Here is a 25,803-nt window from a genome sequence, read left to right as displayed (position 1 = left end):
ATGTGAAGGCCTTAGAGAGGGCGCAGAGGAGATTTACTAGAAAGCTACCAGGGATGAAAGGCTTCAGTTACATGGAGAGACTAGAGAAACTGGGGCTGTTCTTCTTAGAACAGAGAAGGTTATGGGGAGATTTGAGAGGTCTCAAAATCATGAAGGGTTTTGATAAAGTAAATAAAGAGAAACTGTTTCCGCTGGCAGAAGGGTCAGTAACCAGAGGGCACAGATTTAAGGTAATTGCCAAAAGATCCAGAGGCGACATGAGGAAAAAAAATTACACAGCAAGTTGTTATGATCAGGAATGCACTGCCTGATATAACAGCTTTCGAAAGGGAATTGGATAATTACTTGAAATAGAAACATCTGTAGGGCTGTGGGGAAAGAGCAGGGGAGTGGGACTAATTGGATAGATCTTCCAAAGAACGCAAGAAGCAGGAGTAGGAGTAGGGCATACAGCCCCTCGAGCCTGCTCTACCATTCAATAACATCATGGCTGAACCTCTACATCAACTCCACTTTCCCGCCCTCACTCTATATTCCTTGATTGCCTCAGTGCCCAAAAATCTATTGATTTCAGTCTGGCATAAACTCAACGACTGAGCATCCACAACCCTCTGGGGCATAAACTCAACCACTGAGCATCCACAACCCTCTGGGGCATAAACTCAACCACTGAGCATCCACAACCCTCTGGGGCATAAACTCAACCACTGAGCATCCACAACCCTCTGGGGCATAAACTCAACCACTGAGCATCCACAACCCTCTGGGGCAGAGAATTCCAAAGATTCACAACCCGCTGAGTGAAGACATTTCTCCTCATCAGTCCTAAATGGCCAACCCCTTATCCTGAGACTAAACTCTCCAGCCAGGGGAAACGGCCTCTCAGCATCGACCCTATCAAGCCCTCTAAGAACTTCATACGACTCAATGAGATCACCTCCCATTCTTCTAAACTCTAGAGAGTATAGGCCCATTCCACACAATCGCTCCTCATAGGACAGCCCTTTCACCCCAGGAATCAATCTAGTGAACCTTTATTGCACCTCCTCTAAGGCAATTATACCGTTCCTTAGGTAAGACGACCAAAACTGTATAGAGCACTCCAGATTCGTGTACAAGGACCCCCAAATCCCTCTGAATATCAACATTAACTAGACTCTCACCTTTTAAAAAATATTCTGCTTCTCCATTCTTCCTACCAAAGTGAATAATTTCACATTTCCCCACATTTTTTGAGGATGTAACTGATAAAATAGATAAGGGAGAACCAGTGGATGCGGCATATTTGGACTTTCAAAAGGCTTTCGATAAGGTCCCGCATAAGAGATTAGCGTGTAAAGTTAAGGCACATGGGATTGGGGGCAAGGTACTGACTTGGATAGAGAACTGGTTGGCAGACAGGAAGCAAAGAGTTGGAATAAACGGGTCGTTTTCCGAGTGGCAGGCAGTGACTAGTGGGGTACCGCAGGGATCAGTCCTTGGACCCCAGCTATTCACAATATATATTAATGATCTAGACGAGGGAACTAGATGTAATATCTCCAAGTTTGCAGATGACACAAAGCTGGGTGGGCGTGTGTGCTGTGAGGAGGATGCAGAGAAACTCCAGTAGGATTTGGACAGGTTGGGTGATTGAGCAGAAGCATGGCAGATGTAATGTAACGTGAATAAATACGAGGTTATCCACTTTGCTGTCAAAAACAAGGCGGCAGATTATCTGAATGGCAATAGATTGGGAGAAGGAGAAGTGCAACGAGACCTGGGTGTCCTTGTGCACCAGTCGCTGAAGGTAAGCATGCAGGTGCAGCAGGCGGTTAAAAAGACAAATGGTATGTTGGCCTTCGTAGCAAGAGGGTTCGAGTACAGGAGCAAGGATGTCTTGCTGCAGTTGTACAGGGCTTTGGTGAGACCACATCTTGAGTACTGTGTGCAGTTTTGGTAGCCTTATCTGAGGAAGGATGTTCTTGCTATGGTGGGAGTGCAGCGAAGATTCACCAGGCTGATACCTGGGATGGCAGGAATGACGTATGAGGAGAGATTGGGTCGATTAGGCTTATACTCGCTGGAGTTCAGAAGAATGAGAGGGGATCTCATTGAAACTTATAAAATTCTAACAGGGCTAGACAGACTAGATGCAGGAAGGATGTTCCCGATGGTCAGGGAGTCCAGAACCAGGGGTCACAGTCTAAGGATAAGGGGTAAGCCATTTAGGACAGAGATGAGGAGGAATTTCTTCACCCAGAGTGTGGTGAACCTGTGGAATTCTTTACCACAGAAGGCAGTTGAGGCCAATTCATTAAATATATTCAAGAAGGAGTTGGATATATTTCTTAAGGCTAAAGGGATCAAGGGATATGGAGAGAAGGCAGGAACGGGGTACTGAATTTGGATGATCAGCCATGATCTCATTGAATGGCAGAGCAGGCTCAAAGGGCCGAATGGCCTACTTCTGCTCTTATCTTCTATGTTTCTATGTTATACTCCATCTGCCACCTTCTTGCCCAATCACTTAACAGGTCTACATCCCTTTGCAGCCTCTTTGCATCCCCCTCACAGCTTACTTTCCCACATAGCTTTGTATCTTCAGCAAACTTAGATATATTACTCTCGGTCCCCTCATCTTAGTCACTGATATAGCTGAGGCCCAAGCACTGATCCTTGCAGCACTCGACGAGTTACAGCCTGCCATCCTGAAAATGACTCGTTTATTCCTGCTCTGCTTTCTGTCCGTTAACCAATCCTCAATCCATGCTAATATATTGCCCCCAATCCCATGAGCCCTAATCTTGTGCAACAACCTTTTGTGTGACACATTACTGAATGCTTGTTAAAATCCTAGTGGTTCCCCTTTATCTACCCTGCTAGTTACACCCTCAAAAAACTAACAGATTTGTCAAGCACTATTTCTCTTTCATAAAAGTGTTGATTCTGCCTTATCATATTGCAATTTTCGTCCCAAGGTCGTCCCATCCTCTGTCGTCGAATTACAGTATGCAGACGACGCTTGCGTCAGCGCTCACTCGGAGGTCGAACTCCAAACCATCGTCAACACCTTCACCGAAGCGTACGAGAGCATGGGCCTTACACTAAATATCCATAAGACAAAGGTCCTCTGCCAACCTGCCCCCGCAGTACTGCCTCCCGATTATCAAAATCCACGACAAGGCCTTGGACAATGTGGGCCACTTTCCATACCTTGAGAGCCCACTGTCAACAAGGGCAGACGTCGACGGCAAAGTCCAACACCGCCTTCGGAAGAGTGTGTTTGAAGACCAGGACCTCAAACCCAGCACTAAGCTCATGGTCTACAGAGCAGCAGTGATACACGCCCTGCTGTATGCCTCAGAGTCATGGACCATGTACAGCAGGCACCTCATAGCACTGGAGAGGTACCACCAACGCTGCCTCCGCAAGCTCTTGCAAATCCATTGGCAGGATAGGTGCACCAACGTCAGTGTTCTTGCTCAAGCCAACATCCCCAGTATCGAAGCTTTGGCCACGCTCGATCAGCTCCAATGGACGGGTCACGTTGTCCGCATGCCCAATACGAGACTCCCAAAACAAGTGCTCTACTCGGAGCTCCGGCACGGCAAGAGAGCCCCAGCTGAGCAGAGGAAACGCTTCAAGGACACCCTCAAAGCCTCCTTGAAAAAGGTGTAACAGCCCCACCGACACCTGGGAATCCCTGGCCCAAAACCGCACATAGTGGAGGAGAAGCATCCGGGAAGGCGCCGAACACATAAGAACATAAGAAATAGGAGCAGGAGTAGGCCAATTGGCCCCTCGAGCCTGCTCCGCCATTCAATAAGATCATGGCTGATCTGATCCTAACCGCCAATCCACTATGACAGGACTATCTCCTGAATCTAACAGAATTAGACACACGAAACAGGAGCAGGATCAGGCTACACGGCCCCTGGGCCCGCTCTGCTACCCACAGGGCCATGACCAATCCGCACCTAAACTCATGTCCAAATTCCTGCCCGCTCCCCGTAACCCTTAATTCCCTTTTCTTCTAGGAAACTGTCTATTTCTGTTTTAAATTTATGTAATGATGTAGCTTCGACAGCTTTTTGGGGCAGCATATTCCATGGACCTACCACCCTCTGAGTGAAGTAGTTCCTCACAGTCTCTTCGCCGGGAGCAAGCGGAAGCCAAGCGCAGGCAGCACAAGGAGCGCACCCCACCCACCCGCCCCTTCAACCACCATCTGCCCCACCTGTGACAGAGGCTGTAAGTCCCGCATTGGACTCATCAGTCATCTGCAAACTCATTTTTAATGTGGAAGCAAGTCATCCTCGGTTCCAAGGGACTGCCTAAGAAGAGATCATATTGCAATTTTCCAAGTGCCCTGTTTCCACATCTTTAATAATAGATTCTAGCATTTTTCCTGCTACTGATGTCAGTCCAACGGGCCTATAGTTCCCCGTTTTCTCTCTCCCTCCTTTCTTGAACATGTGCTACCATCCAATCCACTGGGACCACTCTAGAATTGAGGGAATTCTGAAAGATCAAAACCAATGCATGCACTATTTCTGCAGCCATCTCTTTTAGAACCCTAGGATGTAGGCCATCAGGTCCAGGGGATTTGTTGGCTTTTAATCCCATTAATTTCTCCAGTACTTTTTCTTTACTAATATTAATTACTTTTAGTTCCTCACTCTCATTAGACCCTTGGTACCCCACAATTATATTCTTGGTGTCTTCTACTGTGAAGACAAATACAAAATATTTGTTTAACGTCTGTGCCATTTCCTTATTTCCTGTTATAATTTCTCCTGTCTCTGTCTCCAAGGGACCCACATTTACTTGCGCTAATCTCTTCCTTTTTACATACTTGTAAAAGCTCTTACAATCTGTTTTTATATTTCTTGCTAGTTTACTCTCAAATTCTATTCTCCCCATCAATTTTTTGATCATCCTTTGTTGATTTTTAAAACCCTCCCAATCCTCAGGCTTGCTGCTCTTTTCAGCAACATTGTAAGCCTCTTAATTGCAAACTATCCTTAACTTCTTTAATTAGCCATGGTTGTACCACTTTTCCAGTGGAGTTTTTATTCCTCAAGGGAATGTATAATTGTTGAGAATTATGAAATAATTCTTTAAATGGTTGCCATTGCTTATTAACTGTCCTCTCTTTTAATCTAACTTCCCAATCTACCTTCACCAACACGCCCCTCACATCTCAGTAATTGGCTTTGTTTAAATTTAAGACCCTAGTTTCGGACTTAACCACATCACTCAAATTTAATACGAAATTCTATCATATTATGATCACTCTTCCCCAGCGGATCCTTTACTATATTACTAATTAACCTGGTCTCATTACACGATACCAGATCTAAAATAGCCTGTTCCCAAGTTGGCTTCTCGACATACTGTTCTAGAAAACTGTCCTGAATGCATTCCATGAACTCGCCCGCCAAGCTACTTTAGCCAATTTGTTTTGCGCAGTCGACAGGAAGATTACAGTCCCATGCGATTATTGCGTTACCCTCGTTACATGCTCCTCTAATTTTCTGATTTATACCCTATGATTACTGTTCGGGGACCTATAAAACTACTCCCACCAGTGTTTTCTGCCTTTTGTTATTTTTTTAGCTCCACCCATACTGATTCTACATCCTGATTTTCTAGGCTAAGATCCTCTCTCACTACTGCCTTTATCTCATCCTTTATTATCAGAGCTATCCCATCTCCTTTTCCATTTTGCCTATCTTTTCTAAAAGTCAAGTACCCTGGAATATTTAATTCCCAACCTTGGTCCCCCTGCAACCATGTCTCAGCAATGGTTACTAGATCAAACCCATTTATCTCTATTTGTGCCATTAATTCATCTATCATTACAAATGCTTTGGGCATTCAGATACAGCGCCTTAAAATATTTTTCTTTGATGTGGCCTCAGTTACTAATACCCTATTATCGTTGTTAAATTCTCTGTCCCTTCCAGACACAATCTGCTTGATTTTACCCAAATCACTACTCTGCTAGACAGCCTTCACTTTTCTCTGCAGACTTATAAATTTACGCTCCCCTTATTAGTTTAAAGCCCTATCTACTGCCCGAGTTATTCAGTTCGCCATGACACTGGTCCCAACCCAGTTTAAGTGGAGTCCATCCCAACGGAACAGCTCCCTCTACCACTACCTCATTCCTTTTCGCTTCCCCACTTGAATGGCCTCCTGTACCATGGTCAATTTGCCCATCCTCCCCGCAGTCTTGTTCTTATCCACACAGGTAGCAAATACCTTGTACTTGCTGGACAGGGGTAAAGGCTGAGGCTCCTCCACCACTGCTTCTGCGGTCCCCTTATCTACCTGACTCAGTCACATTCTCCTGTCTTTTGACCACTAACCAAATCTAAACCACTACCTAACCTAATGGGGTGTGACTGCCTCCTGGGTCAAAAAGTCCAGTTAATTCTCCCCCTCCCAGAGGGCCAGCACAGCACAGATGGGCCAAATGGCCTCCTTCTGTGCAGTATTATTCTATGATTTGTGATGGCACCTCCCTTCCGGGGAGGGGAGAATATTTTGGTGATCCACTTCCAGGTTCTTTGAATTGAAAGAGTCAGTAATATACCTCAAAGCAACATGCAAATTGAGATAAATGACCAGTTAATCTGATTTGGTAATGTTGGTTGAGGGATAAACATTGGCCAAGACTCCAGGAGTAGTCCCCTGTTCTTCTTCAAATAGAATGGACCAAACTGGGATACCTTACAACCTTGTGTTGCTATTACAAAACTTGCTTTGAGATCTGCAAATAGACAAAAGACCCAATAAGGTCCTACATTGTTGAAAAATATTACACAAAAGGTCAGCATGAGCTCTTCTGAGGCTGAGTGACCAAATGTACTGCCTAGTGTTACTGAGTCAGAGACAAGGAAGGTTCCCTGTTTTGGTCCCTGGTCTTCACTAAGGTTGCTGATCTTGGCCAGAACAGTGGCCAGGTCTTCGGTGCCCCTATGCTGGGAGAGGGGAGGGACAGAAGAGAGAAAATCGCTCTGGGTTTCCACTCCTGTTTGCTGTCAGTGATTCCTGTAGGATAGTGTGCATGTCTATGTCAGGAAAGTATAGGATAGGCTCAGGCACAGCAGTGATTCACTCCATGGATAAAGAGCTTGCATGCACTAGTCATCCAGGTTCATCACAAATGGTCAATTGGATGAGGTATTTGAGGTATTAGAGATTGCTAGTGTCAGTGGAAATGCAGCTTCGCAGAATATGGGGAAGAAAAAAAAGTCGCAACCTGGGGAACAGCTCCATGATGTCCAGGTTTGGGATTTTCTGTTCAGTCTTGTTCTGCAACAGAATATCTTGTACGACTGAATTCTCCAAACAAAATGGCTGAATTTAATCAATTCAGACATTGTTAGAAATAAAAATAATCACCCTTAGCTACCTGCAGTGAATGAATACCTGCACTTACCTCGGACTTGGACACGCACATAACCCTCGATGTACCCTGCTGGAGTGCTGCTCCGACATTTGTACACAGTTCCATCATACACTTCCACATTATTAATGCGCAGAGTTCCATTGTCAAATTCCTCAAACCGACTGTCCTGCAAATTAAGCATGACAATCAGGAGCCATTGAAATTCACAGCAACGTGGTAGTCACAGCTAAACAAAAAAATTGTAGACTGCACCCTTTATCAAATAAAGAACATTCTTATATTTTTTTCTAAAATGACTTCAGACAGAGGAATTGTGATTTAAAAATTGGGTTTCAGCTAGTTTGGGAGAAAGATGGTTAATGTCTCAAACATTAACACCTGTGAAATGGAAGAGTTCCTTTGGCACAAAGAACAATGCTGTAGCTGCAGCTTTGTTGCAGTTGGTTTGTGAAGTTGAGCTTCATGAGGTGAACCTAGAGGTTGCATTGCCTAGCTCAGGTGTGGTGGTGGTGGGTTGGCTTCTTTAGCTCAGTAGTTTACCAATGAGTGGTTGGGCTAGCTTACTTCAGAGGGCACCAAGAGTGAACTACACAGTGTGGTACTGGATTTGGGCAAGGATAGGAATCGGGCTCGACTGCAATGGCCCCAACATTTGAACAGCCTACTAACATTCACCTTCTAGGATTCACGGAAGATAAAGAATAGAAAAAAAGCTCAGCCTTGAAGCACTCAATAGCATTAAAGCAATAAATTGGACAACTTGTTTGCCACATTGAGGCCTGTGGACTGACTCATTGAGGGTGTACACACCACCAGAGAAAGCACAGCAACAACAGATGAAGCAAATGGAATGCTTAAATCAGTTGAATACAAATTGGAGGATGCCATGCTAAAACTGAACAGTGCCCTGGTCAAACTGTACCTCACGTACGGAGTTCAGTTTTGGCCACCACGGTATAAGGGAAACATTCAAGTTGGGAAGTGCAGAGAAAAGCCAAGAACCTGCTCCAGCCAGTCAAAGGATTGAGCTACAAGAAAAGAATGGAGAAAATGAGGCCCTTTAGCATTGAAGGGACATGACTAAGGACAGTTTATAGAAGTATAAAGATATTAAAAGGCACATTAGATTAATCTGGAGCCAGGATGCTAGAACAAGAGGCAATAGGAAAACATTAATGGAGAGAAAGTATAGGGCAAGGCAAATCAGGAAGAACTTGGTCACACAAAAAAATGATCAACACTTCCAGGGAGTGTCGAGGAGTCAAATAAACCGAATCAAGAGTTAATCAGATGAAGCTGTGGGCGATTGTTGGCTTTTCATTTTAAATGGATGAGCCAACATGGTCTAAATTGTGATTTTCCAAAATAAGATACTGTACCAGAATAAGCCATAAAATATCATATATACAAGTATCATACATATATTATATATATGTAGTTCAAGCTTTAAAGAATGTTAAAATTTGAAGACCTTCTAATTACAAGTAAAGTCCAGGGTGTAAGATTAGGATCACAGGTCACACACACATTACCCAAAGGGTCTGAGGAGTTGTAAGGCTTTTTATTAAAGAGCTACAGTTTAAAGCATAATCAAATATTACTACATGCGATTGAAATAGATACAGTAGACATACAACCCTTGACAGATGAGGGCAATCTACGGCCTTGGAACGGAATGGAACAACCGGATGAACGGGGAGGCAGTAAGGCGGTCTCGGATTGTGTGGATTCCTGCAGCGGTCACTTCCGTTGGGTCATCCCTCGAGCTGTTGGAGGTGTTAGGCCGTAGCCACCTCGGGGAAGCCTTTGCCCCTAACTGCCTAATTTCCCCTCTCGGTCGTCTATATTAAAAGTTATTTTGGTGGGCTGGTGATTATCTGGTGTCAATCATTTGTTTCCCATCCTATTGTCCAATTACAAGGGAGAGGCTACCTGTGACAGCCCCCTCCCACACTCATGAGGTCATTTCCCTCCTTATCTTTGTTCTAAAGGTCTTGTTGCCCTCTTATAGACAGCTTGTTTATCCTACAGCTCCTTGCTGCATCAGGCCTAGTTCTGCCCATTCGAAGGCCTGTTTTTGTGTTCTGACCTTGTAATTCAACTCTCTGTACAGCTATTTTTCTGACATGACTGGAATCTTTCTGTGTCATCAACTTAGGCAAACTGCTGATCTAGGGAACCCATAACAGACTATTATGTATTTCAATCCATGATTTCTTACGAGGGTAATAATTTAATGAGAATGCTCAAACAGGGTGTACATGAAACAGGCAAAAATCTAAACATCTTGTTCTGTTCCAGAAACGTAATTTTTTTTCTAGTACCTGCAGCTCTAGTTCTTTGAACAGCACTGTGAAACTACTAACTGAAACTAAATAGTTAGGAAACTTTCGAATAAATAACGTTCAATTAATCATTTTGAATGGTTCATAGATACATAGAAGATAGGAGCAGGAGTAGGCCATTCGGCCCTTCGTGCCTGCTCCGCCATTCGATGAGATCATGGCTGATCCTTTAATTCAGTATCCCGTCCCCGCCTTCTCTCCGTAACCCTTAACCCCTTTTGCCCGTAGAAATATATCTAATTCCCTCTTAAATATATTTAATGAGCTGGCGTACACTGCCCTCTGTGGCAATGAGTTCCACAGGTTCACCACTCTCTGAGTGAAGAAATTCCCCCTCATCTCTGTCCTAAATGGTTTAGCCCTTATCCTTAAATTATGTCCTCTAGTTCTGTTCTCACCCGCCAAGGGAAACATTCCTTCTGCATCCAGTCTGTCTAGACCTGTCAGAATTTTATACACTTCTATGAGGTCCCCTCTCAATCTTCTAAACTCCAGTGTGTACATCCCTAAACTACATAGTCTCTCCTCATAGGTCATTCCCGCCATTCCTGGTATCAGCCTGGTGAATCGCCGCTGCACCCCCTCCATGGCAAGAACATCCTTCCTCAGATGAGGCGACCAAAACTGTACACAGTACTCGAGGTGTGGTCTCACCAGTGCCCTGTACAGCTGCAGCAAGGTATCCCTGTTCCTGTATTCTAACCCTTTTGCTATGAAGGCCAGCATACCGTTTGCCTTCTTGACCGCCTGTTGCACCTGCATGCTCGCCTTCAGTGACTGGTGTACAAGAACACCCAGGTCTCTCTGTACTTCCCCCTCTCCCAATCTATTGCCATTTAAATAATAATTTGCCCTCCCGTTCCTGCACCCAAGGTGGATAACTTCGCACTTGTCCACATTATAGTGCATCTGCCATTTATCCGCCCAATCGCCCAGTCTGTCCAAATCGCTCTGGAGCTTCCTGGTCTCTTCCTCTGAGCCCACCCCACCTCCTAGTTTAGTGTCGTCTGCAAATTTGGAAATGCTGCATCCGACTCCCTGATCCAGGTCATTAATGTAAATTGTGAACAGCTGGGGGCCCAGGACAGATCCCTGTGGTACCCCACTTGTTACTGCCTGCCATTCAGAAAATGAGCCGTTTATTCCAACTCTCTGTTTTCTATCATGTTAATTGGTTTCACTGGAAGTATATTGGTGCTCCAACACTACCACAGGTGCAATCGGTGCACAAGTGATGGATGAGGAGATGTGGCAAGACTATACTTGCTACAATACCAATTAGCATTAGTCACTGAAAGTGCTTTTGTCCCTTCCAAGTACTATGCAATCTGATTAGTTGCTGTTAAGAGAAAATTGCTCCACGATGTCGACCAGTGAACAAAGGTAACTGTGGATTCAGGTGCTAGCATCTCTTGTTTCTATTGTTGAGAGTTCAACAGTTCCAACACAGTGGATGACTCAGCAACATATTTCTTAGGAGCAACCCATATCAAGTTAACATTTCATTCAGCTGCTTTGAAAAGCAATGACAGTAAAACATTAACATTTACTTTAGGTGTCAGCTGTGACTCAGTGGTAGCACTGTCGCCTCGGAGTCAGAGGTTGTGGGTTCAAGCCCAGGGACTTGAGCACAACACCTAGGCTGACACTCCAGTGTAGTGCTGAGGGAGCGCTGCACTGTCAGAGATGCCGTCTTTCGGATGAGACGTTAAATGCTCTCTCAGATGAGGGGTGAGTATTTGCGGTAAGTTTTTTTTGTTCTGTTTTGAGTACATTTCTGCTAAGTAGTTCACAGCCTGTCTAATAGAAGGAAGTGCTGATTGGTGGGTAGCTGTTGAGTGTTGTTAAGTTTATTTCTGCTGAATTACCGCCATAGTCAGGTAAGCAGAGGCATGGCAGGGCAGCTCAGTCCCACGATTTGTACATCCTGTGCCATGTGGGAAATCTTGGATGCTTCTTGCGGCCTGGACGATCACGTATGCAGGAAGTGTCGCCAACTGCAGCAACTCGAGCTCCAGGTTTCGGAGCTTGAGCGGCAGCTGGAGTCACTATAGTGCATCCGCGAGGCTGAGAAATACTTGGAAAGCATGTTTCTAGAAGTGGTCACCCCGCAGCCTCAGAATGTGCAGGCAGAGGGAATGGGTGACCACCAAAGAGGAGGAGGACCAGGCAAGTAGGGCAGGAATCCCCAAAGTGCATCTCGCTCGCTAACCGGTTCACAGTTCTGGAAACTGGTGGGGGTGATGGTTCCTCTGGGGAGAACAGCCAGAGCCAAGGCGACGGAACCACGGGTGGCTCAGCTGCACAGGGTGGGAGGATGAAGAATGGAAGAGCAATAGTGATAGGGGATTCATTAGTTAGGGGAACAGATAGGCGTTTCTGTGGACGCAGGCGTGACTCCAGGATGGTACGTTTCCTCCCTGGTGCCAGGGTCAAGGATGTCACTGAGCGGCTGCACGACACTGAGGGGGATGTGTAGTGTATGTACCTTTAAGAGCCCCTGTGTACTGTAATACCGGTAGTGACCACTCGGGTATATAAGCCTATATAGCGTCTTGTATCTTTTAGTTCACCTCCAGACTTTGTTCAGTAAACACCTGTTAAACCAACTCCTGCATTCTGTGTCTCCATTAACACACGGATACAACAGTGGCGACGAATTGGAAACGGACTTGCCTGCAATTCGGCAGCACCTCAAGGAGATCGATTCCTCAGACGAAGGTCAAAGAAGAAGAAAAAAACAAAAACAAAAAAAAAACTGTGGTTTCACCAGCTAGCCGGGCTGGTGGCAGGTACTGCACTAATCCTTCCTGGGCGGCGGGCTGGGGCTCGATCGGGTGGCTCTGCAGCGGGGCCGAGCAGGGAGTCGGAAGGCGGAGGCAAACAGAGACGGAGGGTGGAGCACTCGGGAGACGGCCGGCGCTGCAAAGCAGGTCGGCATTCGGACCAAGCAGAGGGAGGGAAAAGTCCCAGAGAGTCCGGCGGGAACGAGTCTCCAACTATTAAAAATATCTGTGTAAATAAAAAACCGCGGAGAACAGCTTGTCAGCAGCGGCAGGAGAGTGCGGGGGGCGCCATTTTTCTCGGCAGGGAAGAAAGGAAAGCGCGGGAGGCGCCATTTTTGATTTTCAGGATGCCTAAGACTGGCAATATTACTGCTTTCGATAGTGATATAGAGGATTGGACCACATATGTGGAAAGAGTGGAGGTATATTGCACAGCGAATGAAGTAGAGGATGATAAAAAGGCATCGGTACTTCTAAATCTGATGGGCGCAAGGACATACGGGCTGTTACGAAACTTAATCACTCCAGCCAAACCGATGGACAAGAATTTTAAGGAGATTGTTGATACCCTACAGGAGCACTTAAACCCAACACCGCTGCTGATAGCGGAACGATTCAAATTCTTCAGGAGGAATCAGCACAAGAATGAAAGTAACGCTGATTACCTCACCGAATTAAGAAAGCTGTCAAAGCACTGCCAATTCGGGGCAGGACTGGCAGATTCTCTACGAGACAAATTCGTCTGCGGTCTCCTAAGTGAAGGAACACAGAAAAGGCTACTTTCTGAGAAAGATTTGACACTGGACAAGGCTTTCAGTGTTGCTGTATCATACGAAGCAGCAGCAAGAGGAGCTGCAGAGATACAGCAAAAGCCACAGGACTTCGGCACCCATGAAATGACACGGGGTTTCGAGAGATGTTATCGCTGCGGCAGATCCACCCATGACCAGAGGGACTGCTGGTTCAAGGACAAAGCATGCAGGCAATGCGGAAAGATGGGACACATTGCACGTGTATGCCGATCTGGAAACAAAAAATCCACTGACAGAAAAAAAATCAATAAGGAAAAGTACAGAAAGGTACAAATGATGACGGACAGTAGCTCCGAAGACCAGAAGAGCGATAGTGACTCCGGAAACAAGAGACTAAGCTGTCTCAAATTACATAATGTAATTGCCAAAGAGGATTACCAAACCATTTGGGTTACCCTCACGACAGCGGGGTCCCCAATTAAAATGGAGCTAGATACAGGATCAGCTCTGACCGTCATAAGTCGACGGGATTACGAGCGGCTATTTCCGCATATACCTTTGAAAGACACATCCATTATCTTGAAGACATATACGGGGCAGAAAGTATACCCCAGAGGGAAAATAAAGGTGCCTGTTGTATACAACGGCAAGGAGATACAGAAGTTGTATTTATACGTTCTGCAAGATGGTGGTCTACCGTTGTTGGGACGTGAATGGATCAGGAAGATACGTTTAGACTGGCACTCCATTCAGGCACTGACGGTGACCAGTAAGAAAAAAAATGATGATGATGTCATACCTGAACGATTAAAAGACATCTTGGCTAACGCCAAAGAAGTGTTTCAACAGGAACTAGGAACCTTGAAAGGCGTCACCGCCTCAATAAAAGTGGAAGATGCGGCAATTCCCAAGTTTTTTAAGGCAAGGCCGGTGCCATACGCAATTCGTCCAGCAGTCGAGGCAGAGCTGGAGAATTTGGAAAAAGCAGGTGTGTTATCCAAGGTAGATTGGAGCGAGTGGGCAACACCCATCGTCCCGGTCATGAAGAAAACGTTGAATAATGATAAATCTGAAGAAGAGAGAAAAATTCGCATCTGTGGAGGCTTCAAGGTGACTGTAAACCCGGTCCTTCACACGATACAGTATCCTCTTCCGAGGATAGAAGATATTTTCGCCTCACTATCCGGAGGGAAACGTTTCACCAAAATTGACTTGGCACAGGCATATCTACAGATGGAGGTTGAGGAGGCCTCTAAAAAGTATCTCACGATAAACACACACAAAGGCCTGTACCAGTACAATCGACTGGTTTTCGGAACAGCATCAGCTCCAGCTATCTGGCAAAGAGCTATGGAGCAAGTCCTGCAAGGGATTCCGGGGACTCAATGCTACCTAGACGACATCCTTGTAACAGGAGAAAACGACAACGAGCACCTTGCCAATTTGGAGCAGGTGCTCACTCGGCTGAGAGAACGGGGCCTACGAGCAAATCGCCCCAAGTGCGAATTTTTCCAGAAACAAATATCATATTGTGGCCATATAATTAACGAAGAAGGGTTGCATAAGTCACCTGAAAAAATTGAAGCGGTCATAAAAGCCCCAGCACCTGAAAATGTCTCACAATTAAGGTCATTCCTGGGATTGATAAATTACTATCATAAATTTTTACCGAACTTCTCAACTGTTCTGCACCCTCTTAACGCACTGCTACAAACGGGAGTAATTTGGAAATGGAGCGAAGACTGTAAACGTGCCTTCCATAAATGCAAAGGCTTGATAACGTCCAAGGAAGTGTTGGCTCATTACAACCCATCACTGCCAATCAGACTGGTGTGCGATGCATCCCCTTACGGCGTAGGAGCGGTATTATCGCACAGATTCCCTGATGGCTCGGAGTGGCCGATAGGTTTTGCGTCATGCTCATTGAACTCAGCTGAGCGTAACTGTGCCCAGATCGACAGGGAAGCACTCAGCCTGGTGTGGGGAGTGAAGAAATTCAACCATTACCTACACAGACAAAAATTTACCTTGTTGACTGACCATCAACCCCTCATCTCCATATTCAACCCTAAAAAGGGCGTTCCCATTATGACAGCGCAAAGGCTACAGAGGTGGTCCCTTTTCCTAGGGGCACACCAATATGACATAGAATACAAAGGATCAAAACAGCATGGGAATGCTGACGGTTTATCGCGCCTACCGTTGCCAACGGTAGAAGAGGCACCTACAGTAGACCCAGTAGAGATGTTCCACTCTACCATAGTGGAATGTCTACCAGTGACAAATTCTGCCATTGAAAGGGAGACGAGAAATGACCCGACTCTCTCACGAGTCTACGATTTAACGGTGAAGGGATGGCCAGCACATGGCGAACCACTGTTGCCAGCATTCTCGCAAAGAGAACAGCTGTCAGTGTGCCGAGGAACCTTGATGTGTGGATCCAGAGTGGTGATTCCACCCAAACTCCAGGATAAAGTGCTAAAGGAGCTTCACGAGGGGCATCTGGGTGGAGTGAAAATGAAGAACCTAGCCAGAGCGTTTGTGTGGTGGCAAGGTATCGATGGAGACATCGAAGAAATGACCAAGAGCTGTCTAGGATGCCAGAAGGTCCAAAACGCCCCACCACAAGCCCCTCTACATCCATGGGAGTGGCCCTCATCTCCATGGCAAAGGGTACATATCAACTTTGCTGGTCCATTTATGGACTCAATGTTCTTAATCGCGGTGGATGCACACTCCAAGTGGCCGGATGTAATAAAGATGCCCTCCACCACCACGGAAAAAACCATCACAGTATTAAGGACCATATTTGCCAGGAATGGGCTGCCTGAACAGATCTGTTCTGATAATGGACCGCAATTTGTGTCCGAAGAATTCAGGAAGTTCTTAAAAAACAATGGGGTTAAGCACTACACGTCCGCCCCATACCATCCCGCCACCAATGGATTAGCTGAAAGGTTTGTCCAGACCTTCAAGAAGGCCATAAAGGCCATGGGTAATGAAGACATAAATCTACAACATAAGGTAGATAACTTCTTGTTTGCATACAGGAATGCAACACATGTGGTTACAAACCAAACTCCCGCCATGATGTTTTTTAATAGAAGACTAAGATGCCGGCTGGATTTGATCAAGCCAAACATCAGAAGGGACGTAGAGAACCGGCAATTTCAAGGCATGAATGAAAGGCCAACTAGAACCTTCCAGATAGGTCAACAAGTTTTGGCCCGGGACTACCGTACCGAGAAATGGCAGCCTGGAACTATTTGCACACGACTAGGACCGCTGATGTATACCGTGGACATTGGTGAAAGCATAATAAGGCGCCATGCTGACCAGATCATAGTCATCCGAAAAGGGACAACCTACACCACAACTCTATACGCCTAATGATGAAGCAGAGATACCCATAGTATCTACCTCCGATCCGGTGATACTGGAATCAGATGAACCCGACACTGACATTCAAGCCGAATCGACCTTGCCAAAAGAACCTACTACACCACCGAAAACTACTACACCACCGAGGCGTTATCCGGACCGAGTCAGGAAGCCTCCAGAGAGACTGACTTATAATTGATTAACTGCAGCAAATGTGTAGATTATTGTTCTTGTAAACATGTTAATTAATGATTACTTAAAATGTTATGTACTAATTATCTAAAAGGGGAGGAATTGTAGTGTATGTATCTTTAAGAGCCCCTGTGTACTGTAATACCGGTAGTGACCACTCGGGTATATAAGCCTGTATAGCGTCATGTATCTTTTAGTTCACCTCCAGACTTTGTTCAGTAAACACCTGTTAAACCAACTCCTGCATTCCGTATCTCCATTAACACACGGATACAACAGGAGGGTGAACAACCAGAGGTTGTTGTCCATATTGGTACCAACAACATAGGCAGAAAGAGGGATGAGGTCCTGCAGGAAGACTATAGGGAGCTAGGAGATTAAAAAGCAGGACCTCAAAGGTAGTAATCTCCAGGTTACTCCCTGGGCCACGTGCTAGTGAGTACAGGAATAGGAGGATAGAACAGATGAATGCGTGGCTGGAGAGATGGTGCAAGAGGGAGGGCTTTAGATTCCTGAGGCATTGGGACTGTTTCTGGGGAAGGTGGGACCTGTACAAGCCGGATGGGTTACACCTCAACAGAGCCGGATAATGTTAGGGTAAAGGGAAAGGAGGGAGAGGAATTTCTGAAATGTGTTCAGGAGAATTTCCTTGACCAGTATGTTCTTGGCCCAACTTGGAGGATTGGAATGTGGCAAATGTGACACCATTGTTCAAGAAAGAGTGTAAGGACAATCCTAGTAACTACAGGCCGGTCAGTTTAACATCAGTGCTGGGTAAAGTTTTAGAAACATTAATCAAGGAAAAAATTAACGGGCACTTGGAGAGGTTTAAGCTAATTAAGGAGAGCCAACACGGATTTGTAAAAGGCAGATTGTGTTTGACTAATCTAATTGAATTTTTTGATGAAGTAACAGGGAGGATTGATGAAGGGAACGCAATGGATGTTGTCTACATGGATTTTCGGAAGGCATTTGACAAAGTACCACATAGAAGGCTGGTTAACAAAATTGAGGCTCATGGAATAGGTGGGAAAGTGGCAGCTTGGATAAAGAATTGGCTTAAGGACAGAAAACAGCAAGCTGTGGTAAATGGCTGTTTTTCAGACTCTTCGGCAGTCCCTCTGAACCGAGGATGACTTGCTTCCACATTAAAAATGAGTTCTCAGGTGACTGCTGAGTCCAATGCGGGACCTACAGTCTCTGTCACAGGTGGAGCAGACGGTGGTTGAAGGGGCGGGTGGGTGGGGTGCTTGGGTTGACTTGCGCTCCTTCCGCTGTTTGACCTTGGTAGACTGGAGGATGGTAGACAGTGGTGTTCCCCAAGGGTCAGTGCTGGGGCCACTGCTTTTTTTGATTGATATATATAAATGACCCTGGGTATTGGAATACAGAGTAGAATTTCTAAATTTTCCAATGTCACCAAACTTGGGGGTGTGGCAAACAGTGAGGATGATACCAATCGACTACAACAGGACATAGAAAGGCAAGCAGAATGGGCAGACAAGTGGCAGATGAAATTTAATAGAGAGAAGTGTGAGGTGATGCATTTTGGCAGAAGGAACAGGGAGAGGGAATATACACTTAATGGCACAGTTTTAAAGAGTGTGCAGGGACAGAGGGACCTGGGAGTTAATGTGCATAGGTCCCTGAAGGTGGCAGGACATATTGACAGAGTGGTTAGCAAAGCATATGGGATCTTGGGCTTCATAAATAGAGGTATTGAGTACAAAAGTAGAGAAGTTATGTTGAACCTTTATAAAGCGCTGGTTAGGCCATAACTGGAGTATTGTGTCCAGTTCTGGTCACCACACTTTAGGAAGGATGTGAAGGCCCTTGAGAGGGTGCAGAGGAGATTAACCAGAATGGTTCCAAGGATGGGGGATTCTTAGCTACAAGGACAGGTTGGAGAAGCTGGATTTGCTTTTATTAGAGCAAAGGAGGTTGAGGGGTGATTTGATAGAGGTGTACAAGATTGTGACGGGTTTGGATAGGCTAGACGGGGAAAAGCTGTTCCCACTAGTTGATGGTACAAGGACTAGGGGACACAGATTTAAGGTTTTGGGCAAGAGATACGGGGGGGGGGGGGGGGGGGATGTGAGGAAAACCTCTTTTACGCAGCGAGTGGTGAGGACCTGGAAAACTCTACCAACGGAAGTGGTGGAAGCGGAGACACTCAATGTTTTCAAGGGAAGACTGGATAGGCACTTGAGGGAAATAAACTTGCAGGGCTACGGGGATAGAGCAGGGGAATGGGATTGACTGAATTGCTCTATAAAGAGCTGGCATGGACTCAATGGGCCAAATGGCCTCCTTCTGTGTCGTTATGAGTATGTAAAAGATCCCATGGCACCATTTAAGAGCAGTAGGTGAGTTCTCCCGTGTCCTGGCCAATATTTATCCCTCAACCAACACGTAAAACAGATTATCTGGTCCTCATCACATTGCTGTTGGTGGGACCAGCAAATTGGCTGCCGCGTTTCCTACATAACAAGTGACTACACTTGGCTGTAAAGTGCTTTGGGATGCCCAGAGATCGTGAAAGGCGCTATATAAATGCAAGTTCTTTCTTTAGATTGTTAAGAGGCAGTTATAGCTAAAGACTATTGAAATGCCATAATGCAGTGCTGTCGCTGATGGCTCACGATTAAAGCATGGCTAGAAGTGAAACCTAACATTGTTACTAAATTTTTGCCGAACATAAAAACCATCTAATGCTCCATCTGTGCTGTTAGCTGATGTCAGCAGGAATTGCGATAGTGGCACTACAATTGGTCTCAGCATTCCTGAGTAAAGGAGGAGGATAAAACCATCCAGAGCTCCTAACTGCAAATTCATTAATCCCTGCTCAAGACATGCATGGGTGAACACTGAATGGAAAAAACACAACTCAGCTGAGATGTCCTCTTCTGGTTGAATAGCTTATCAACAGCCAGGATTCATACTTGAAAAATGGTTCCTCAGGTGAAATGCAGAAGGATGGCTGCTGCTCACGGAACCATATCTGAACAAGAATTATTGCCTTAAGAGGGGAGGATAAACATTTACAGTGACGCCTTCTTTGCCAACATGAGCCACATAGAAACCACACAGATCAGTGACATACTTACACCAGAAATGTCCACATTGTTGCGGAACCAGGTAACTGTGGGAGTTGGGGTGGCCTGGGTGCTACAGTGCAAAAATCCTGGCTGCCCTTCATCTAACTGGCAGTCTGTTGGCTTGACCACCCACTCTGGGATTGCTGTGAATGGAGAGAAGAATTCAAGAGATTACATTTATAAAACCCAACAACCCTACTCCACTATACTTCAAGGACAGAATGAGCTTGCAAGGTCATTAACAAAATAAAGCCTTCATCATTTGTCTTGTTTTAAAATTATATTAAAAGAAAATAATACTGGATTCCCACCAAGCTGTTCGTCAAATCGCACTCCCCTGATGGCTCAGTAGCAAATTGTTCCATGAAGTGTGGCACTAAGCCACACAGATCAGAGTTTCCAAGATTGAGCACTGGTCTTTGCTATGGGTGGTAGTAAGAGACGCTATACTCTAAGACCCACTGCTAGAAAGAGGGAAAGAAAAAATGAACGCTGGCACTTTCCCAGGGATCTTTTCTAAAATTGCAGACACTGACATAAGTTGAGGATGTTCAGGTCAGTTGTGATGGCCTGGCAGCAACTTGCAGAGAATCACCATCTCGGCTCACAAATGAAAAATGGCCCTTTGGGCAAGGCACTGCACATCTCTAACTGTACTCAGCAGGAGTGCTTCAGGAGAGGGATAAGGAGTAGGTCAGGGAAGGAGGGAAAATCGGAGGGGAAAAGCTAAAAGGGTAGGCCGGGGTGGGGGGAGGAGGAAAGTTACTGTTATTATTGAAGGGCCAGATTTTGCTGTACCAGGGCATCTAACAGTGCCTGTCATTAGTTAGACTTGCCCCATCACCCTTCAGCTTAAAACATTTTTGCTCACTAAGTTGCTGAAAGTGTGAGCTGGTAACAGTGCAACAAGGGAAACAGGGCATCTGAGACCTGAGCGGACAGGGAAACCAACAGGGCCCTTAACCAATGAGATTTAAGGATTGGAAAATGAACAGCGGAAGGATTGACAAGGAGGGTGAATTAAAGAGAGTGAATTCAATGCTAAATCAAGGACAGGAAGTGATGCCTCTAAAGAAAGATTGGATTAAGGAGAGAAAGGAGAAGCTAGGAAGAAAAAATTAGAAAATTAAAAATTTGACTTAAAAAAAATCTCCTAAAACAATTCACAGCCTGAAGGAATGAAACTCCATAGTTATAACAGTTAATTTTAGGTGCCAGAGAGGTTGATGGCAGTAATTAACACCATATCGTTAAAATAATTACACTTGTAATTACTAGCCCTAAATATCTGTGGCGGGTTGAGTTCTTATTGAACGCGCAAATACAGCAACTTCACGACATTCACGGCGGCGGCACCGAGGAGGCAGCAGATAAAAACAGTGGGAGACCAAGGCAGCGCGGACCTAATCGGCAGCAGCACCGAGGAGGCAGCAGATTAAAAACAGCGGGAGACCAAGGCAGCGCAGACCTAATCGGCAGCAGCACCGGAGGAGGCGGCACCTCCGACGATTTGAAGAACAAAAAACAAGGAGTGACGTCACAGGACAGCAGGTAGGTGACTGGTTGCGGCGAGAGCGGGATCTGAGGAACGACACCAGTGGGGATAAAAGGAGCTAGCCGGGAGCTGCGCGTGTCAAATCACAGGAAAGCAGGTAAGTGATTGGTTGGCGAGTATTTCTCTCTTTTTTCTAAACTTGGACATTGGTTTAAATTAAGAGCCGGGATTAAAAACCAATTGATATTTCAAAACTTGAAAACCTAATTAATTAATTAAATAAAATCTAATAGAGATGGCAGGGCAGGCGATGTGTTGCAGCTGTTGCATGTGGGAGCTGGTGGATACCAGTGTGATCCACAGTGACCACATCTGCAGTACGTGTTGGCGGCTCGAGGAACTTCGGCTCAGAGTTGATGAGCTGGAGTCCGAGCTTCGGACACTGCGATACATCAGGGAGGGGGAGAGTTACCTGGACACTGTTCCACGAGGCAGTCACATCCCTTAGGTTAAATAATTCAAATTTGGTCCATTGTCAGGGACAGGAGGGTGTGACTGCAAGTGAAGCAGGATCCAGAAGGTAGCACTGGAGGAGCCTCAGCCCTTGCACTTGTCCAACAGGTACGAGGTTCTTGCAGCCTGTGTGGACGAGAGCAAGGTCTGCAGGGAGGATGAGCAAACTGACCACAGCACCATGGTACGGGGGCCATTTCAGTTGGGGGAATAAAAAGAAATGTAGTAGTGGTAGGGGACAGTATAGTTAGGGGGATAGATACTGTTCTCTGCAGCCGAGAGCGTAGGTCCCAAAGGCTGTGTTGCCTGCCAGGGTTAAGGACATCTCCTCTGGGCTGGAGAGGAAGTTGGAGTGGGAGGGGAAAGATCCTGTTGTCATGGTCCACGTAGGTACCAATGACATACGTAGAACAGAGAAAGAGATTCTGCTGAGGGAGTATGAGCAGCTAGGAGCTAAATTAAAAAGCAGAACCACAAAAGGTAATAATCTCTGGATTACTACCTGAGCCACAAGCAAATTTGTATAGGGTAAATAAGATCAGAGAGATGAATACTGGTGTGGGAGAAATGGATTTCGATTCATGGGGCACTGGCACCAGTCATGGGATAAGAGGGAGCTGTTCCGTTGGGACAGGCTTCACTTGAACCATGCTGGGACGAGCGTCCTGACGAATTGAATAACTAGGGCTGCAGAGAGGGCTTTAAACTAAATAGTGGGGGGGGGGGGTGCGGGGGGAGGGTTCAGGTGAGCAGGAATTTAAAAAGTCAAAGAGAAAGGCGGCGGCAATAGAGCAGGGTAGCGATGGGGGCAATGGTAACCAGAGTGTGACAGGAAGGGACAGAACGTATAAAAATAAGAGTGCATCAGAAAGTGGGGTCAAAGCACGGAAAAATAGTAAAAAGGCAAAATTATTTATCCGAATGCACGCAGCATTCGTAACAAGATAGATGAGTTGACAGCACAAATAAATATAAATGGGTATGATCTGATAGCCATTACAGAGATGTGGTTGCAAGGTGACCAAGGCTGGGAACTGAATATTCAGGGGTATTTGACATTTTGGAAGGATAGACAGAAAGGAAAAGGAGGTGGGGTAGCTCTATTAATAAAGGATGAGATCAGTGCAGTAGTGAGAAATGATATTGGCTCAGAAGAGCAAGATGTAGAATCAGTCTTCATGGTAGAAGACACTAAAACCATCCCAATAATACATAATCAAGGGGCTATAGGGATGGAGAAGTTAAAACAATCGCCATCACTAAAGAAAAAGTACTCGGTAAATAATGGGACGAAAGGTGGACAAGTCCCCGGGACCTGATGGCTTGAGTGCAAGCTAGCAGGGAACATAAAAACTGACTGTAAAAGCTTTTATAGATATGTGAAGAGAAAAAGATTGGTGAAGTCAAGCGTAGGTCCCTTACAGTCAGAATCAGGGGAATTTATAATGGGAAACAAAGAAATGGCAGACCAACTAAATTCATACTTTGGTTCTGTCTTCACAAAGGAGGACACAAATAACCTCCCAGAGATGCCGGGGAACATAGGGTCTGATGAAAGGGTGGAACTGAAAGAAATCAGTATTTGTAGGGAAATGGTGTTAGGAAAATTGATGGGACTGAAGGCCAATAAATCCCCAGGGCCTGATAATCTACATCCCAGGGTACTTAAGGAAGTGGCCCGAGAAATAGTAGATACATTGCTGGTCATCTTCCAGAACTCGATAGACTCTGGAACAGTACCCATGGATTGGAGGGTAGCTAATGTTACCCCACTATTCAAAAAAGGTGGTCGAGAAAAAGCGGGGAATTATAGACCGGTAAGCCTGACATCGGTCGTGGGGAAAATGCTAGAATCTATTATAAAAGATGTAATAGCAGAGCACTTGGTAAGCAGTGACAGGATCGGACAAAGTCAACATGGATTTACAAAAGGTAAATCATGCTTGACTAATCTACTGGAATTTTTTTGAGGATATAACTGGTAAAATAGATAGGGGAGAACCAGTGGATGTGGTGTATTTGGACTTTCAGAAGGCTTTCGATAAGGTCCCACATAAGAGATTAGCGTGCAAAATTAAGGCACATGGGATTGGGGGCAAGGTATTGACTTGGACAGAGAACTGGTTGGCGGACAGAAAGCAAAGAGTTGGAATAAACGGGTCGTTTTCCGAGTGGCAGGCAGTGACTAGTGGGGTTCTGCAAGGATCGGTCCTAGGACCCGAGCTGTTCACAATATATATTAATGATCTGGACGAGGGAATTGGATGTAATATCTCCAAATTTGCAGACGACACAAAGCTGGGTGGGAGGGTAAGCTGTGAGGAGGATGTCGTGAAACTCCAGTACGATTTGGACAGATTGGGTGATAGTGCATTTGCCATGTTTCTGCCCAATGTAAGATTCGCGAAATTTTCATTAAATAATCACGTAGGAAAATAGGGTTAATAAAACAGCTTTATTGACCAAAAGAAGCTTATACAGAGAAACTTTTGATAAAAGGGCACACAAAATGGCCGCCAGACCTCGTGACCAGCTTCTGGGACCATTTGAATTTGTGTTACTGCAAGCCAGACAGGCTTGTGGATTGAGGACATTAAAAGCCCGCGGAAACCAATTTCGGGAAGCCGAAACTCATAGAACTGAGCATACATATTGATTAGATTATAAGTACAGGACAGATTTGGGTGGCAGGATGAGACCCATCAAGAAATGGGCGGACAATTGAACGAACGCTTAAGCCCATTACACTGTACAAAGAGAAGCCGTTTAACAGCCATCCAGGGCAATCTCCAGACCGATCAATATACAAACCAAGTTACGGTAACCAAGCAAAGACATTATCGGCCCAGGAAGGCCAGTTAAGCTATCACCGACTCCTGTTATGAAGACAAAACACCCCTGCAGAGAGTTCTGCCCGCCAAAATTATTACAAAGACAGGACTATGATTTGGCGGGAGATAAGCATGTTCCAAAAGGTATAACTGTGGATTGAGTAAAGTCCATCAGTGAGTTCTCCATCGGTACGCTTCGGGACAGACTCTTCGGAACAATTTCGGTTCGGAACGTGGTCGGTGTTCGGCCAGACAAGGCCCGGCCACGACGAAAAGACGACGAGAAGAGTTCGGCTTGGAAGCCAGCTCGGCCAGGCAAGGCCCGGCCACGACGGGAAGACGACGAGGGAGGCCCGGGTACTTTTGTCGGGAGATCATCGACGACCCAGGCCGGAGAAGAAGACACTCAGGGCCCAGGTACTCCAATTCTGCTCCACCGTTGGAGAAATCAGAAGGACAATTCTGACTGTATAAAGAGTCATTTCGGAACCAGCGTCCCGCCCTGGGGAAGACCATCGGGAGATCATCGACGACCCAGGCCGGAAAAGAAGACACTCAGGGCCCGGTACTCCAGTTCTTCAACATCACATCGGCGAGCGCTCATCGCAGGAGAACCAAGAGGAAAACAAGCTGCGCCAGAAGCTTCCAAACCCACGTGACAACGGAAAGCTGTGTCGAAAGGCTGCAACGCCCTTTTCGCAATTCTTAAAGTGGTGAGCATGATCCCGAGTCCCTCAAATCGAAACTTAGTTAGGTCTAGGAGAGGGGGTTAAGGGTAATTGTAATGTGTTACCCCTTCTACGATGTGCCGTGTGTTCCCCATTTCTATAGAGTTAAGTTTATAGATGTGTGCATGCTTGTCGTTGCTTTAATCTGTGCATATGACATGTATTTTATAATGCTGCAAACTGTTCAATAAAGGCATCCATTTCGTGCTATTCGACCTGGTCTATTGAGTTTTTCTGCACTACAGCTCCCTGCACCTAAGTCCAAGGTCTAGAACCGTAG

The 25,803-nt window shown here is 45.7% G+C and overlaps 1 protein-coding gene across 2 annotated transcripts in view; it reads right to left on the bottom strand.

Annotated features, from left to right (window-relative positions):
• The window catches only part of ptk7b (protein tyrosine kinase 7b), a 359,270-nt gene that overhangs the window by 64,117 nt on the left and 269,350 nt on the right, over positions 1-25,803 (bottom strand). For both annotated transcript variants that reach the window (XM_085998043.1, XM_085998042.1), the window contains exons 8-9: positions 19,966-20,099; positions 7,433-7,568 (exon numbers count right to left, since the gene is read on the bottom strand). In XM_085998043.1, the coding sequence (XP_085854169.1) occupies positions 7,433-7,568; positions 19,966-20,099 (270 nt within the window). The remainder of the gene's footprint in view (positions 1-7,432; positions 7,569-19,965; positions 20,100-25,803) is intronic.

Source organism: Somniosus microcephalus, chromosome 9, assembly GCF_052327205.1.
Source record: "Somniosus microcephalus isolate GS21.2 chromosome 9, FLI_Smic_1.0, whole genome shotgun sequence".
Taxonomy (NCBI): Eukaryota; Metazoa; Chordata; class Chondrichthyes; order Squaliformes; family Somniosidae; genus Somniosus; species Somniosus microcephalus.
The sequence above is the reverse complement of the archived record's forward strand: the minus strand, read 5'-3'. Positions and strand labels throughout refer to the sequence as shown.